Source organism: Poecilia mexicana, unplaced genomic scaffold (assembly GCF_051168715.1).
Source record: "Poecilia mexicana isolate PSO_F unplaced genomic scaffold, ASM5116871v1 scaffold_18, whole genome shotgun sequence".
Classification (NCBI taxonomy): domain Eukaryota; kingdom Metazoa; phylum Chordata; class Actinopteri; order Cyprinodontiformes; family Poeciliidae; genus Poecilia; species Poecilia mexicana.
The window spans coordinates 9,650,191-9,666,905 of record NW_028263387.1 but is presented as its reverse complement, the minus strand read 5'-3'; the positions used below and the strand labels follow the sequence as shown (position 1 = coordinate 9,666,905).

At 37.2% G+C, this 16,715-nt stretch overlaps 1 protein-coding gene across 1 annotated transcript in view; it reads left to right on the top strand.

Annotated features, from left to right (window-relative positions):
* LOC106907810 (basement membrane-specific heparan sulfate proteoglycan core protein-like) overlaps positions 1–16,715 on the top strand; it is a 31,292-nt gene extending 14,577 nt beyond the window's left edge. Inside the window, exons 5-22 of the mRNA XM_088016025.1 lie at positions 4,501–4,764; positions 5,605–5,865; positions 6,183–6,464; positions 7,198–7,455; positions 7,812–8,084; positions 8,909–9,169; positions 9,540–9,812; positions 10,539–10,793; positions 11,394–11,702; positions 12,889–13,155; positions 13,968–14,216; positions 14,335–14,451; positions 14,573–14,588; positions 14,668–14,738; positions 15,186–15,287; positions 15,386–15,445; positions 15,762–15,818; positions 16,085–16,715. Of these exons, the coding sequence (XP_087872151.1) occupies positions 4,501–4,764; positions 5,605–5,865; positions 6,183–6,464; positions 7,198–7,455; positions 7,812–8,084; positions 8,909–9,169; positions 9,540–9,812; positions 10,539–10,793; positions 11,394–11,702; positions 12,889–13,155; positions 13,968–14,216; positions 14,335–14,451; positions 14,573–14,588; positions 14,668–14,738; positions 15,186–15,287; positions 15,386–15,445; positions 15,762–15,818; positions 16,085–16,164 (3,455 nt within the window). The 3' untranslated portion in view covers positions 16,165–16,715. The remainder of the gene's footprint in view (positions 1–4,500; positions 4,765–5,604; positions 5,866–6,182; positions 6,465–7,197; positions 7,456–7,811; positions 8,085–8,908; positions 9,170–9,539; positions 9,813–10,538; positions 10,794–11,393; positions 11,703–12,888; positions 13,156–13,967; positions 14,217–14,334; positions 14,452–14,572; positions 14,589–14,667; positions 14,739–15,185; positions 15,288–15,385; positions 15,446–15,761; positions 15,819–16,084) is intronic.

The window sequence follows — 16,715 nt, the reverse complement described above, 5'->3', positions numbered from 1 at the left end:
AGCGGGCACATGGATAAATACATGAACACGGCACAGAAGGGCATCGGCATAAATAGCAGAGGAGCCAAACACCAACTCCTTGTAGACCACACAGTCACCCGAGACTGCAAAACCCGACACACCAACCTGTGCACCGCTTGGATTGATTACAAGAAAGCCTATGACTCAATGCCACACACTTGGATCATTGAATGCTTAGAGATGTACAACATCAACAGGACTCTAAGAGCCTTCATTGCAAACTCGATGGGGCTGTGGAAAACCACCCTTGAAGCCAACTGCAAACCACTTGCACAAGTGTCCATCAAATGTGGCATATACCAAGGAGATGCTCTGTCCCCACTGCTGTTCTGCATAGGCCTGAACCCCCTTAGCCAAATCATCAACAAGACTGGCTACGGATACCGACTCAAGAATGGGGCCACAATCAGTCACCTCCTCTACATGGATGACATCAAGCTGTACGCCAAGAACGAGCGAGACATCGACTCACTGATCCACACCACCAGGATCTACAGCACTGACATTGGGATGTCATTCGGACTAGAGAAGTGTGGCCGGATGGTTACAAAGAGAGGGAAGGTCATCCACACAGAAGGGGTCTCACTCCCAGAGGGAACAATAGCAGACATAGAGCACAGCTACAAGTACCTGGGAATACCACAAGCAAATGGCAACCTCGATGAGGTCACAAGGAAAGGAGCCACAGCCAAATACCTCCAACGAATAAGGCAAGTCCTGAGAAGCCAGCTCAATGGCAAGAACAAGATCCGTGCAATAAACAGCTATGCCTTACCAGTAATCAGATACCCTGCCGGAATAATTAGCTGGCCAATGGAAGAGATAAAGGCCACGGATGTTAAGACTCGGAAGCTACTAACCATGCATGGAGGGTTCCACCCCAAATCCAGCACCCTGAGACTGTACACAAGCCGTAAGGAAGGAGGCAGAGGACTAGTGAGTGTGAGAGCCACTGTCCAGGATGAAACATCCAAGATCCATAAATACATCAAGGACAAAGCCTCAACGGACGATGTGCTCAGCGAATGTCTCAGACAATGGGGAACAGAGGACGAGGTGCTGGAGGAACCATCATGGGAAGACAAGCCCCTACATGGGATGTACCACCGACAAATAACTGAAGTGGCTGATATCAGGAAATCCTACCAATGGCTGGAGAAAGCTGGACTCAAGGACAGCACAGAGGCCCTCATCCTGGCCGCCCAGGAACAGGCACTAAACACCAGAGCAATAGAGGCTCAGATCTACCACACCAGACAAGACCCAAGGTGTAGGTTGTGCAAGGAGGCCTCTGAGACAGTCCAGCACATAACAGCAGGGTGCAAGATGCTGGCAGGGAAAGCATACATGGAACGTCATAACCAAGTGGCGGGCATAGTGTACAGGAACATCTGTGCCGAATATGGACTGGAAGCCCCGAGGTCAAAGTGGGGAACACCCCCAAAGGTGGTGGAGAATGACCGAGCTAAGATCCTGTGGGACTTCCAGATCCAAACAGACAAGATGGTAATGGCGAACCAACCGGACATTGTGGTGGTGGATAAAGAACAGAGGAAAGCCGTTGTGGTGGATGTAGCAATACCAAGTGACCACAACATCAGGAAAAAGGAGCATGAGAAACTGGAGAAATACCAGGGCCTCAGAGAGGAACTGGAGAAGGCCTGGAAGGTGAAGACCACAGTGGTGCCTGTGGTCATAGGGGCCCTCGGGGCAGTCACCCCCAAACTGGAGCAGTGGCTCAAACAGATCCCAGGAACAACATCAGACATCTCAGTCCAGAAATGTGCAGTTCTAGGCACAGCCAAGATACTGCGCAGAACCCTCAAGCTCCCAGGCCTCTGGTAGAGGACCCGAGCTCAGAGGATGAAAGAGACCACCCGCGGAGGGTGAGAAGGGAAATTTTTATATATATATGTCCAGAAATGTGCAGTTCTAGGCACAGCCAAGATACTGCGCAGAACCCTCAAGCTCCCAGGCCTCTGGTAGAGGACCCGAGCTCAGAGGATGAAAGAGACCACCCACGGAGGGTGAGAGGGGAATTTTTTTTTTTTTTTTTATATATATATATATAATTTTTTGTCAAATTTTATTTTTAGAGCCTCGTCTAATATTAAATAGCTGAAAAAATTCAACATTTCATATAAATAAATACAGTAAGTGTCAGTTATTAACTATGACAACAGAACAGACATTTGTATCAATAAAATGTCTGTGCAGGTGCACAGTAGAATACTGTTGGACAGGAAATCTGAGTCTAACACCTCACTGTGGTCAAAGCTGCTGCTGCATGCTTTATGAACTCTGAGTAAAAGGGAAGGAAACAGGCACATTGGAGAATGACATTTTTTCTTTTAGTGCCTTAAATGCAACTTCTCCTTTTGCTATTACTACTTTAGCGAGAGCAAAGTGCAGCTGATCTAATTAGGTGTGCAGCAGGTCTGGAAGTGAACATGGGGGAAACTTCACTCTGCAGGCTGAGCTTCTTTTGTAAGTACATTACTGGATTTCAGTTCACTGTTTGGATAAAATGATGGTACAGGCTGGGGAATTCAGTCTTTTTTATAAACATGAAGTTAGTCGAGCACAAACTGTGACACATTTCAAAATTGTAAGACTTGAAAATGATCAGATTTTGTCCGTGTCACATGGCACGAACAAGATTTGTGCCATGTGACACGATTTATCGCCCGGACGATTTGTTGCAGCAGCAGAATGACTGCAGAGATCAAATCAATTGATCAAATGATGAAAAGCTGGTTTTTGGTGTCAACCTGCTTATTGTTGGAGTCATGTTCAGGAAATTATAATAACTTATGTTATCTGATGAGACATGTCTGTTAGCGCCTGCCTTTAAAAAACAACATCCTTTAAGCAGGAATTAAAGATCCTTTTCCTGCACAACCTCAGAGAAACAGCTGAGAAAATTGAGGAAGGACTCAGGAGGGGGATGTTGGTCACAGTAGCAGTTTCTGTATGACTTTTATCCTGCTTAATATTTGTCTTTTGTGGTGGAAGAACAGAATTTATTCTAATTCATTCTGTCCCACTGAAAGTCTACAGACCGTTGATTCAAGCTCACAGTGAATATTTTTTCTTCATTTCGTAATAAAAATGGTTTTGGCAGCTTATGATCACTCAGTATGATCCAATTTTTGTTATATTTTTTATATGATTTCATTTTTATTTCACATGTTTTATGTTTGGAGACAGTTATTTCATTCTGAGTCAAGTGCGAAGGGGCGGAAAAGAAACCTTTTTAATGACTAATTCTTACTATTTATTGTAGTGCTCTGTTCACTCTGCTGTGGATTTTCTGAAGGTAAGAAACATATTTTTTGCTCATCTATTTTTCTGTTTTCAGAGCTGAACAAGTTAACACTGTAGTTCAGATTTCGCAAGTTAAAAATTTATTTATTTTTTGATGAATTACAGTACTCACAACCTGTACCAGCACATTTTCATCTATGATGTAATATGTTAACTTTCACTCCACAATATTTTTGCAACCTGACCTTTGCTAACTTATTTATATTTCTCTCCACATTTCTTTTCCAACATAAAGTGTGTTTTAATTTGGACAAGTTTCAATCAGGCAGCCTTGATTCACACATTATACTGTTTAGCTGCATGTTATTGTACGTTGAGATGTTTTTAAAGCATAAAAACAGAACACAATGCACTTTTCAGCATATATTCAGTTGAATACAGAAGTGCAGGTTAAACCTTTTTCATGAAAAGCAAAAGCCATTTATTAATTAAATAAATTAACACCCAGAAAAGCCAACTGCTTCTCTGGCCCAAGTTCCTCTGAGATGGACAGCGCAATGTTCCTGTGATGGTACGGGGGGCTATTAATGCCAATAACATGAGCAACTTGAATATCTGTGAAGTTGTGAAGATGCTTTTTTACAGCGCAGGGAATTTCCAGAGACCAACTGGTGCATTACATAAGTTGGGTAAAATGTAAAAGATCTACACAGTCTACGCCTCCAGGAATCAAGTGTCTCAACAACGGAGAGCCCAGAGGCTCTGTAGGGAGAAAAGAGATGTAAAAATTCCTGGTTTTTACCAGACTTTTGAGATTCAACAGGCTTTATCAATGATGGGCAACGTGAGACAGATGTGTAACTCACACAGAAGTTACAAGGCTTTGCTCTGCTTTCCGTTTGTTTTTAGTTACAAATGTGGTTGCCTAACTGAGCTATTTGTAACATTCTGTTTGTCCCATGTTGATGAATACTTTTGGGTTATGGAAAGTAGTTATTTGTTTATGGTTTTATCATAAGAAACAAAGCAAACGTTATTTTATCCGCATAACTCAAGTGGGAACAGCGGTGTTAATTTAAGCAAAGGAAATTTCTGTCGGTTTTTCAAATGAAAACCGTCTTTACAGTCTTTGTTGTTGTTGACAGATTTCAAGCCGACTAATTAATAGGTTTTATTACTGAGTCATTTTCTATTTTGCCTTAAACCCAACAGCAGATAAACCCAGAGCCACATTGACAGCAGACAGAACAGTTATACCACTAGGGGGCAGCGTAACACTGACCTGCTCAGTGGACGAATCTGATGACTGGAACTTTGACTGGTTCAGAAATGGACAACAATATTCTGTAGATCTGATCAGAGGAAACACTGAACCATTCAGAGTCTCAGAGGGAGGAGTTTACAGCTGCAGAGGAGAAAGAGGAGATCCAGTTTTTCAAACAGAAAAAAGCGATGAAGTCTCTATTCAGAAAACTGGTGAGTTTAGTTCTTATTCTGGATTAAAACAATACTTTTTCTTAAACCTCTCATCTGTTTATTAACTGTCTTAAAGAAGCCATAGTTGGTCCCATTTAAACCTCAGTAAAACAATAATTTTATGACCTTGCTCCATTTGATGCCTTAAGATGAAATGTTTCCGTTCATGTTGTGAACAGATTGGAGTTATTTTAATTGATAAATGTAAGGTTTCATTAACCTTCAGCATCTGCAGTTTTCTGTTTATCTAAAAACTTTCGCTACATCTGTCCATATTTAATTCTGAAGGTTTGATTAGTTGAATTAAAGTTAATAAGCTCCTCTTTGTGCTACTTGACTTTTATTTGAATGTACTATAGTTGTGTAACATTGTAGAATTGCAGTATTTGTTTTTTACTGGAGAGTTTAGTTTGGAAAAAGATGCAGAAAAAAAATCTAAATCACTTATTCAAGTTCTCGCCATCATTTTGTAACTTGAAGCAACTGTTGAGTTTTTGAAAGAAAAGAGTCGGCTGTTGGGAAAGGCTTTTGCTGTCTTTAAGTTAAAGAGAAGCGATAACATGAATGAAACCTTCACAGTGGAGTTTATGAGCGCAGGAGCTGAACTGGTTCATGTATCACTACATTTAAAATGTTTACACTGAGTCAGAAATGATTCTTTAGTTACAAATATGTCTATTTACCTAACTGTGAGTAAAATTGTGTTTGTCCTATGTTGATGACTACTTTTGAGTTATGGAAATGATTCACTCCTGCATATCACACATGAGGACAGTAATTCTAGTCCAAGGGATATTTGTCGTGTTTCCACATGAAAACTCTTTTACTTTTGTTGATTAGTTTCCAAGCCGACTGTGATCCTACAACCCAACTGGCCTGTTTATTGTGGAGAGACGGTCACTCTGAGATGTGAGATCCAGAGAGGAGAAGGAACTCAGTGGACGTATGAATGGAAACCAACCAATAGAAACTCTCCAACATCCAGTGAATACAGGATCGACAGAGTCTCTGAGTCTGACAGAGGAGAATACAGCTGTGGAGCTAGAGAAGGAGATCATCAACTAACAGAATGGAGTGATGCCGTCACACTGACAGTGAGATGTGAGTCTGATTTAGAAACTGTTTTATTGTTGGATTTTAGCATGAAACAATTTACTTCTGTTATTTCTGACCACTGAAATGTGTGAAATATTCTGCTGGATGAATAAAAACAGCAACATGTCTCTGAAGTGAATACTAACTAAAGTTGCTCTGTAATATATTAATAAACCACAATGACTTTGTTCATCCTTTAATCTTGAATAGTTTTTTGTAAAAACACTCAAACTTTTAAGTGTTGTTTTGTAGACATTCTGCTTCCTGGACTAATTAATAGTTTTATTAGTGAATAATTTTCTATTTTGCTTTAAACCCAACAGCAGATGAACCCAGAGCCACAGTGACAGCAGACAGAACAATCATACCACTAGGGGGCAGCGTAACACTGACCTGCTCAGTGGACGGATCTGATGACTGGAACTTTGACTGGTTCAGAAATCGGAAACAATATTCTGTAGGTCGGATCAGAGGAAACATTGAACCATTCAGAGTCATCAGAGTGTCAGAGGGAGGAGTTTACAGCTGCAGAGGAGGAAGAGGAGGAAGAGGAGATCCAGTTTTTCAAACAGAAAAAAGCGATGAAGTCTTTATTCAGAAAACTGGTGAGTTTAGTTCTTGATTTTATGACGGTGGCTCCATTTGATGCCCCAAAATGAAACGTTTCTGTTCATGTTGTGAACAAATTAGAGTAATTTTAATTGATAAATGTAAGTTTTCATTCATCTTCAGCATCTCCACTTTCATGTTTATCTGAAACCTTTCACTACATCTGTCCATATTTAATGCTGAAGGTTTGATTAGTTGGGTTTTAAAGTCAACAAAAGTTCATATGTTGCTCTTCCCATTACTTGCTTTTTTTATCCAAATGTACTGCAGTTGTGTAACATCTTACTGCAGTATGTTTTTCTTAGAGCAGAGTTAGTCATTTATTATCTTTTCAGTTCTTGCAATCATTTTTGCAATTTCAAGCAGAGGTCAAGTTTTTACAAAAACAATCACCTGTTGAAAAGAACATGATGGTCGAAATTAAAACTTCATAGTGGAGTTTATGAGCTCAGAAACTGAACTAGTTCATACATCACTATATTTTTTTAATGTTTATATTTAGTCAGAAATGTTGATTTTAGTTACAAATATGTCTGTTTAACTCATTAATAGCGTTCTGTTTGTTCCATAACAAGAACTCTACTTCTGGAATATGGTATTTATTTGTGGTTTTACCAGCAGAAAACCAAGTAAACTTTGTTTTCACCTGCGTATCACATGGGAACAATAGTATTAATCCAAGTAAAAGGAAATTTTCCATTTGAAAATTGTTTTATTGTTGTTGATTAGTTTCCAAGCCGACTGTGACCCAGCAGCCCAATTGGCCTGTTTATAGAGGAGAGACGGTCACTCTGAGATGTGAGATCGAAGGAGGAGAAGGAACTGAGTGGACGTATGAATGGAAACCAACCAATAGAAACTCTGCAACATCGAGTGAATACAGGATCAACAGAGTGTCTGAGTCTGACAGTGGAGAATACAGATGTAAGGCTAAAAGAGGTCTTCAGTTCACAGAATGGAGTGACGCCTTCAGACTGACTGTGAGATGTAAGTGTGGGAAAGAGAGCTTTTCTTTTTTGACCTACTATAAAACAATAAATTGTGTTATTTCTGACCACATGTCACAGTAAAGTGTAATTGTAATAAAGTGTAATAAAATGTAAAAAAAATTCATCTGGATGAATAAAAACAGTAACAATTCTCCAAAAGCCCATGCTAACTAAAATAACTAAATTACTGTTAAACCACAACTTTGTTTATTCTTCAATCTTGAATATTTTCTTTGTGTACAAAACAACACTCATCTTTTTATAATGTCTAAGTCTGTCCAACAGACCTATTTTTTGCAGTATTACAAACTCTGATGATGTGATCATTTTCCTTTTTTGCTTTAAACCCAACAGCAGATAAACCCAGAGCCACAGTGAGAGCAGACAGAACAACCATACCACTAGGGGGCAGCGTAACACTGACCTGCTCAGTGGACGGATCTGATGACTGGAAGTTTGACTGGTTCAGAAATGGACAACAATATTCTGTAGGTCGGATCAGAGGAAACACTGAACCATTCAGAGTTATCAGCGTCTCAGAGGGAGGAGTTTACAGCTGCAGAGGAGGAAGAGGAGATCCAGTTTTTCAAACAGAAAAAAGCGATGAAGTCTCTATTCAGAAAACTGGTGAGTTTAGTTCTATATTGTAATGATTTTGTTGTGGGCTATTGTAGTCAGTTAATAAAGTTTGTTATAATTTATAATTTTTTGATGAAATGTTTCAGTAATTTTTCTTAAATTATCTTTATCCTCATATTTGAGTCTTTCCTGACTTGATCCTCTTTGTCTGATTTGAAAGGTTTTAAACACTTGAAGGATTTTTCTTTTAAATATGTTTTTATTTAAAAGTATTTCTGTTATGTAATTAATATCAATGTTTTCTTGTTAATAGAAAATAGGTTTGGAAAGAGGGAAAACTGTTATTTTAACTGTTTATAAGCGTTTTTCACGTAAATTTCCATCAGAAAACCTTTAAAAAATATTTACAGGTTTTTGTTAGAGAGCAATAATAACAATTTAACAGACATCATAATTAGTCAAAGTGAGCTGGAGGAAATTGTACTACTAAACTTCACACAGTTTATATTGTTACATACTGAAATGGTTACATCTTAATAGATGCTGATATTTCATGAGAAAAGATTTATCTTAGTAGGCTAAATATATTAATATATAAGTAACATATTTGCATGGTGTTTTTTTTTACTTCTTACGGACAAATATTTGATTGTCCTATTTTATTATGTTCATAGCTTCATAACTTTCTGCTGTTTTATTTAATACAAATTATTTTTTTCTTGTTTTATGTGAAACAAAAACAAATCAAATGTTTCATTTGCACATCACACCTTTATATGAAACTATCTGTAATCCATAGAAATGATACCTTTTCCCTTTTTTGCTTAAAATAAGTTTCTGACAATCTTCTGTTTGAATATTATTCATCATAGTGTCTCGGCCGACTGTGACCCTGCAGCCCAACTGGCCTGTTGTATTCAGAGGAGAGACGGTCACTCTGAGATGTGAGATCCAGGGAGGAGGAGGAACTCAGTGGAAATATGAATGGAGTCCAGCCAATGGAAACTCTCCAACATCCAGTGAATACAGGATCAGCAGCGTCTCTGACTTTGATGGAGGAAGCTACTGGTGTAAGGCTCACAGTGACCATCAGATAACAGACTGGAGCTCTGCCTTCAGACTGACCGTGGATGGTAAGTCGGTCAATTTTCCACAGTTTTTAATATTTTCATTAACACAGTTCTAAGTAGAACAGCAGAAGACTGAGATGCCAAAACTTCTCATATCTGCATTACTTATCATATTAATGAGTGGCAAATAAGAAATAATTTCTGATTTTGTACATCTATATTTGAATGATTTTTTTTGTCAAGTTTTGTCACAGAAGTTATTTTATTCAAACTTTTTTTTTCTTGGGTAAGTTGAATGGGAACACATTGTCATTTTCAACATCAACCTGTTCAGAATCATCAACTGAGGTTCAAGTCTGATTAACTGCAACAAACTGTTTTCTGAAACAAAACATTTTCTAATAGTTTTTCTTTGTTTGTTTGTTAAAACCAGCATATAGACCCACAGCCTCACTAACATCGACGAATTATAACATACCAGCAGGGGGCAGTGTAGCACTGAGCTGCTCTGTTCATGGATCTGCTGGCTGGAGGTTTGACTGGTTCAGACAGGAATCAGTGCATCATTCAGCTCAGTCCATCAGAAACAATGAACCAAGTGGAACCATCAGTGTCTCAGAGGGAGGAGTTTACAGCTGCAGAGGAGGAAGAGGAGATCCAGTTTTTCATACAGAAATAAGCAATCCAGTCTCTATTCAGAAAACTGGTGAGTTTGTGTCTTTATTGTGGAATAAAATTACAAAAAAATACAGATTATAACTCAGTTAGAACAGAGACCTGCAGCATTTAATGACAATGTCTTAATGTAGATTTCAGTGTTAATAAAGATTGAAAATCTTTAACTTTGAAAATCAGTTATTTGATTAATGTTATCAGAACAATAATGAAAACTTTTAGACACCTACAGTTGAAACCAGATGTTTATACAGACATTTCAAAAGACACAATCATTTTTTTTTCTCACAGTGTGAAGTAAAGTCCGACCAAACTTTTCTTGCTTTAGGTTAGTTAGAATTACCAAATTTAATGTTTAATTAATAATTGTCAACAACCTTGGCAAGAACATATCTTGCAGGGATTTTTTTAACTTCAAATATTACATACATTTGGTCAATATCAGAAATAATTGTTTTTATCCACAAACCTCACACAGGTTAACCACATTTGAATTAATTGGAGGGACACCCGGGGATGTATTTTAAGATCACACCTCTAAAAATTAATCTAAGAAACTGATTTCCAGTTTGCATTGATTGGAAAGTCAAAAGCTACTAAATAATTTCTAAAAGACAGTTTTGCCAGTTTTTCTGGCATATAGAAAATAATTTTGGTAGTTCTAGTTGACCTGAAACAAGAGAAATTTGGTTTGAAAATGTATCCTTTTATTCGGTAAGTATTTGATATAAACTTTATCTGTTATTCATGTGACCAGTTCCCATCACACCCACTGTGATCCAACAACCCAACTGGTCTCAGATCTACAGAGGAGAGAAAGTCACTCTGAGATGTGAGATCCAGGATGATGGAGGAACTCAGTGGACGTATGAATGGAGAACAACCAACATAAACTCTCCATCATCCAGTGAATACAGGATCACTGCTTATAGCAGTGGAGATTATGGCTGCAGAGGAAGACGAGACAGATTTACCTTAACAGAGTGGAGAGTCATCAGGTTAAATGTGTCCTGTGAGTTTCTCATCTTTTAACCCATTTATGAATTATGTTTGCAGGTTTTCTATAGGTGTAAGTATGTTTGTCATTAAATTTGATATCCAAAACTGAGAATGAACTTTATTACAATCAGTCACAGGTAAAAATGCAGGAAACATCAGATTGTAGTTTTCGATGAAAACAAGAGTAACTGAGAACTTAACAGTTTTTCTGTAAGAGCTTGAAACATTACATTATTTGTGTAAAATAAAACAAAGAAAAAAGAAAATGTATTATTTTTGCTTTGTCAGTGACGGTATGTGGTATAATTTAAAAAAGTTAGCTTCAATATAAACACATTTAAAACAAATGGAGAAGAGAAAACAACTCCTGGATTCTTTAAGAGTGATAGTGATAACACCCTGAAATACAAAAACAAAGAGTCATTCATACTGAAAGTCAATTTATATGTTAATGTTCAAACAAAAATTGTTTTTATAATATTTCAGAAAATAAATGTTTACATTTTTATGTAAAAATGACTTCAACATAGAGCGGTGTCAGGGGACAGGCGATACTTTCGTTCCACTCTCAGACGATCTCTCTCTCTCTCTCTCTCTCTCTCTCTCCCTCCAGCGTCTCCCCCTCAGCCTGTCCTCTCTGTGTCTCCATCATGGCTGAATCCTGGAGCCTCAGTGACTCTGAGCTGTGAGGGTTTGGAGCATCAACCAGCAGGATGGAGGTTCTTCTGGTATAAAGCTGTTCCTAAACCAATCAGCAGTACCTACAGCTTAGAGCTTCTTCCTGACAGCACCAACGGGACTGAGCAGAACTCCTACATCATTCAGGGACAGAATCACACAGCAGGATTTGTGTGCAGAGCAGGAAGAGGAGAACCAAAGTTTTACACTCATTACAGTGAACCAAAGTTTGTCTGGTCTGCAGGTCAGTTTGTTTTTGTTCTTTCAGTAGGATTTGTGCTTTCATGTTGGATTTCTATTCAACAATTTGTACTGCAGTTACAACGCTATCCATTGCACTTGCAATCAGTTATTTATTTATTTTATAAACAAAATTTTCTAAATAACATTGTGGATAATATACTGTATTCTTCCTGTTAGATTTTTTGTGTGTGTTTTATTAATAGTGCTAAACACACCATTCACTTGGGTCAGAGAACATCATCAGTAAATAGCTGAGACAATTCTGATAATAACAAAACAATGTGTTGTAGAAGCTATGAAATACTGATGAATGTAATTCTCTGTCATAGACTTGAAAGCCTAATTTCACCACTATTTACCTCTTTGCAAAGTTGTGTGCGACATAGACAAAGAATTAGCTTTCAACTCTGGTTAAATAGTTGGTGCACTGGTTTAAAAAAACCCAAAAAACACTCCTTAGCTGTCAACATGACAACATTATTTAGTTTTCTGCTTAAAGCCAAATAATGAGGACAACTTCAACCAGAATACAGTAAAGTGTTTATGGAGACGGACCAGAAGCAATAATAACAATGTTAATGCTGTTGACTGAATATTAAGCAACATACTAATATGAGTGACCCAGGTGAACAGCTGCTCAGTCAGCTCCATCTTCGAGTCATTGCATCATTTACATGTACTGCAGCCCCTCCCTGCTGTTTCCAGATATTTTGGTTTGTGTACTTGATGTTTTAGAAGTGTTTTACAAAATATAATGTTTTAAGTCTTCATTATTATTTTAGTTGTTTGTTTTTGACACAAGCAATTTTAGACAAACATGGAGTTTTTTGGGGTTTCTCTTGTATTTACATCATGCTCCTAAGCTTTGTTTTCTTAGAGTTGAAATTTAAGAAGAGGTTGAAAATTGTTACCTTATCAATGATCCTTTAATATTTATATTAAGACTAAATGAAGGATCACATCACTGCTTTTTCCTGTTAATGTAGAATCCTTAATTTTCTACTGGGAAGCACATATTTACAATTTGTTTCTAAATGTGATTCAAAAAGAAGCCATCATTGTTTGGCCTCTTTTGTGTTTATATTATAAAAGATGGAGATGGACTACTTAAACCACTGTAACCTAGATACACAACTGTTAGGAAAAATGCAATGCAAATATTATGTGTTTTTTTTTTCTTTTTTCAGACTCTCATCCAGCAGCTTCTCTCTCAGTGAGTCCTGACAGAGTTCAGCATGTAATTGATCAGTCAGTCACACTGAAATGCAACGGGAACGACACCAAGTGGAGAGTGAGGAGGTTTACAGACAGCCTGTCATATGTTCAGTGCTCCAACTGGGGGACGATGCATGGATCCTCATGTACCATTAACAGACTGTGGTACCACAGTGGAGTTTACTGGTGTGAGTCTGGATCAGGAGAATTCAGCAACGCAGTCAACATCACTGTACAGGGTAGGTTATGACTTTTGATGCTTTTACTTTTTCCTGTGCTTAAAACATTTCTATTTCACTATACCTGCAAGTACTGTAAACATAATCCATTGCTATCTAGTGTTTCCAACATTGTATGCTTTTCAGGTACATTTAAAAAAATGAATAAAGAAAATTTAAGTGTTTAACATGTGCAGCAGAAAGGCATTAAAACCTTTTGTCTTTTAAAACCGAGAAGCTCAGGTTCTTTGTTTGGCGTTTCTATTTTTTAAACATGTGCTTCAAGTAGGTTTTAGGAGAATAACAGGTAACTCCAATGACTGAAGATCAGATAACTTGAAATATCATTTGAAATTCCTAGCTTTAGTGTTCACAGCAGTCTCTGTTGTGGGGAACTAGCTGTAGATTAGAAGAGAAGACAGGGGAGGGTGTTAGCAGCGCAAACACAAGGGTAATTGACAGCATATATACCCTCCTCCTGGCTCTCATTGTTTTCTCTTTTTTTTTTATCAAAATCCCCAACTGCTCATAAAGATTTGTTACTTAATCGTTACTGAAAACATCCATGGATCAATCACAAATTTATTTCTATCAAAAATAATTAAGTGCAATTAATACATTATGATAATGTGTGAATATGTTTTTATCATCGATAACAATTCAAAATAATTTATCTGTTGCTGAAAAAATAGATAGTGATTGTATTTTCGATTAGCTTAGTTTAACACACAGACATAAAAAAAAACTACTCTGCAAATACTTAAAACAGCTTTTTACAAAGGTTGAACACAGCCGTTTGCTGAGTAATAAATGATACTTTGACTGTTGTACAGATGATTACGATGGTATTATCCTGCTGAGTCCTGTTCATCCTGTGACTGAAGGAGATCCTGTTACTCTGAGCTGCAGAGATAAAAAACAACAACTTCTCTCCAATGTGTTTTTCTATCATAATGATAAACTCCTCCACAATGACAGCAGAGGAGAGCTGAATATCTCTGCAGTGTCAAAGTCAGATGAAGGTTTCTACAAATGTCAACATGCAGGAAAAGATTCACCAAGGAGCTGGATGTCTGTTAGAGGTGAGGAGGAGGAAAATGTTTGATTCATTTTATTCAGCACTGAGGATGTCTGTTTGGATGTGATGTAGCATCTGGTGATCAATACCTTTGTTTTCCTTTCCATGTTTTCTATTTCCAGTAACTGTGTCCAGTCCTGTCAGCCCCTCGTCTCCTTTACTGCTGATCATTGGACCCATTAGTGGAATCATTCTGATTATTTTCCTTCTCTTGTTGTGGCGCTACAGGCAGCCCAAAGGTTCGATCACACTGGGTCTTTGTTCATTTAAACTCTTTAATCAAAGGCACACATTCGTTCTGTTCCATGTAACAAATGATTTGAACCACAGAATAAGTAACAATAAATGTCTTCTCCACAGATTTATGTTCTTTCAGGTCAGTACTTTACTTTCCTATATAACGAACATAAATCTCTGTAGTTGTTTGCTGTAACTTTTCTCTGTTTATGTTTTAGATCAGATAAAAACAATCGGAGGTCGACCACCCACCACGGAGCGGAGAATGAGATCAGCTCTCCTTCTCAAGGTCAGAATTTAATCAGATTCTTCTCATAATGCGTTTACACTTATGTATTTTTTTGTAATCAACTTATATACAGTATTTATTCAGCATGTTTAATATTTGCATGTTTATGATTACAATTAAAATAAACTACCATAAAACTGATCTATAATGACACATTAAACTTACCAAGAATGAAATATGAAATTCAGTTTAAATATACCAAAAATGATTTTAGATATTTTTGTTCTTGAATAATTTCACCTTCTAACTGCATGACATTAACGCTAATGGCCTATTAGGCTACTATTAAAACTGTTCAAAGAAAATAAATGAAAAATAAATGAAAACATCAAAAAGTACAACATGTGCAGCAGAAAGGCATTAAAGCCATTAAAAGCTTTTGTCTTTTAAAACCGAGCAGCTCCGGTTGTTTCTTTGATTGCTTTTTTTTTTTTTTTTTTACTCCAGGTGCTGCTCTCTATGGATCAGTCAAGCCTTCTGAAGCCACTGCAGATGAACCCAGAGAAATAACGTACGCCATCATTAAGTTCAAAAAGCTGAGAAAAAAGAGTGAGTTCCCAACACGAACCTTGCGCAACAGAAGAAGATGACTAAATTATTTCCAGCTTCATGTCGCTGTTTCGTTGATTGTTTGACAATCTCAACAGAGAAACCACGTAAGCCTGAGGAACGCGTTATTTACGCTGAAGTGAAAACAAGAGCTGAAGGTAAAGTCGGCTCAAACAGTCAGACTTTATGTTAAAATGTGTCCTCGTGTCGTTACACTGCAGGTTCAGGTCATCTTACGTAGTTTGGTTTCTGCTTTTCAGAGCCTGAAATAAATGTGCTGTCTTCTTTTTTTTTTTTTTTTTTTTAGTAAACAATGTGGTGTAAAACGTAGTTGGTTCTTCTGGTTTGAGCATCTGCACTTTGTAATCTGGATGTAAAATAAACAGGACGTTTCATGTTAAGATCTGTTGATATGATGCTGCCTGTGTCCCCAACCGGATTCCTGTGTCTGATTAAATGAGTTTCCCGTTTCAGAACTCGCTCCAACCTACGCTGAAATCAATAAGAACAAAGCCAAGCAAGACAGGAAAGGTAACAGAGTTTCTCATATGCAACATATTTAATCAAATCATTTCAGGTCTTAAATTGGTGAGACATTTTCATCGTAATTCCCAGTTCTAGTGATCTTTTTAGCGTTTTTGGATGTATGGCTTTGCAAATGTTCCTCCATATACAATAATTTATAACTAGTGGTGTAAGTTTTGCACATGGACAGTGTTAGGATCAGTATGACTCTAGGAATTAAATTCCTGCTTGTTGATTTTGTTATCACTAATTCAAATTATCTTCATTCACAGAAGAACCTGCAGCAACAGATGAATCAGTTTATTCTGAAATCAAATCAGTATCAGCTCTGGACGATGAATCTGCCTTGTAGCACGCTGTGCTGGTCTCTCTCTCTCTCTCTCTCTCTCTCTCTATATATATATATATATATATATGTATGTTTAATATGCTTAGAAGTTCATGTACACGCTTCATGTTAGATCAACATTGTCTTTAAGTACAAGACTTAGCTTTCAATGTCTTGAATATGTATTTTGAATATAATTAATATATGTTAAAATATGTCTCTCACCCAAAATGCTGCATAAGTGTGAAATATATGATCATTCATTTCCTCTATTACACAATTAATACATATCCAGCTGTATTAAGTAAAAATAATACTGTAAGGGTATCAGTATTAAAATCTATGTCTTTTGGAAATAAACATAATAGAATTGTATTATACAGCAGCCTAAGCACTGTGTTATTGTTTCCTATTTCTACAATGCTGAAGGCAAAAGATGGGAATAATTGGCTGAAGTTAATAGGTGAAAAAATAAACGGCGTTACTTCTTAGATTAAGCAGTAGAAACAGCTGAGCTGTCTTTATTTTTATTTTTTTACAAACATGTTACATTTAATAAATATGTCACATTTTAA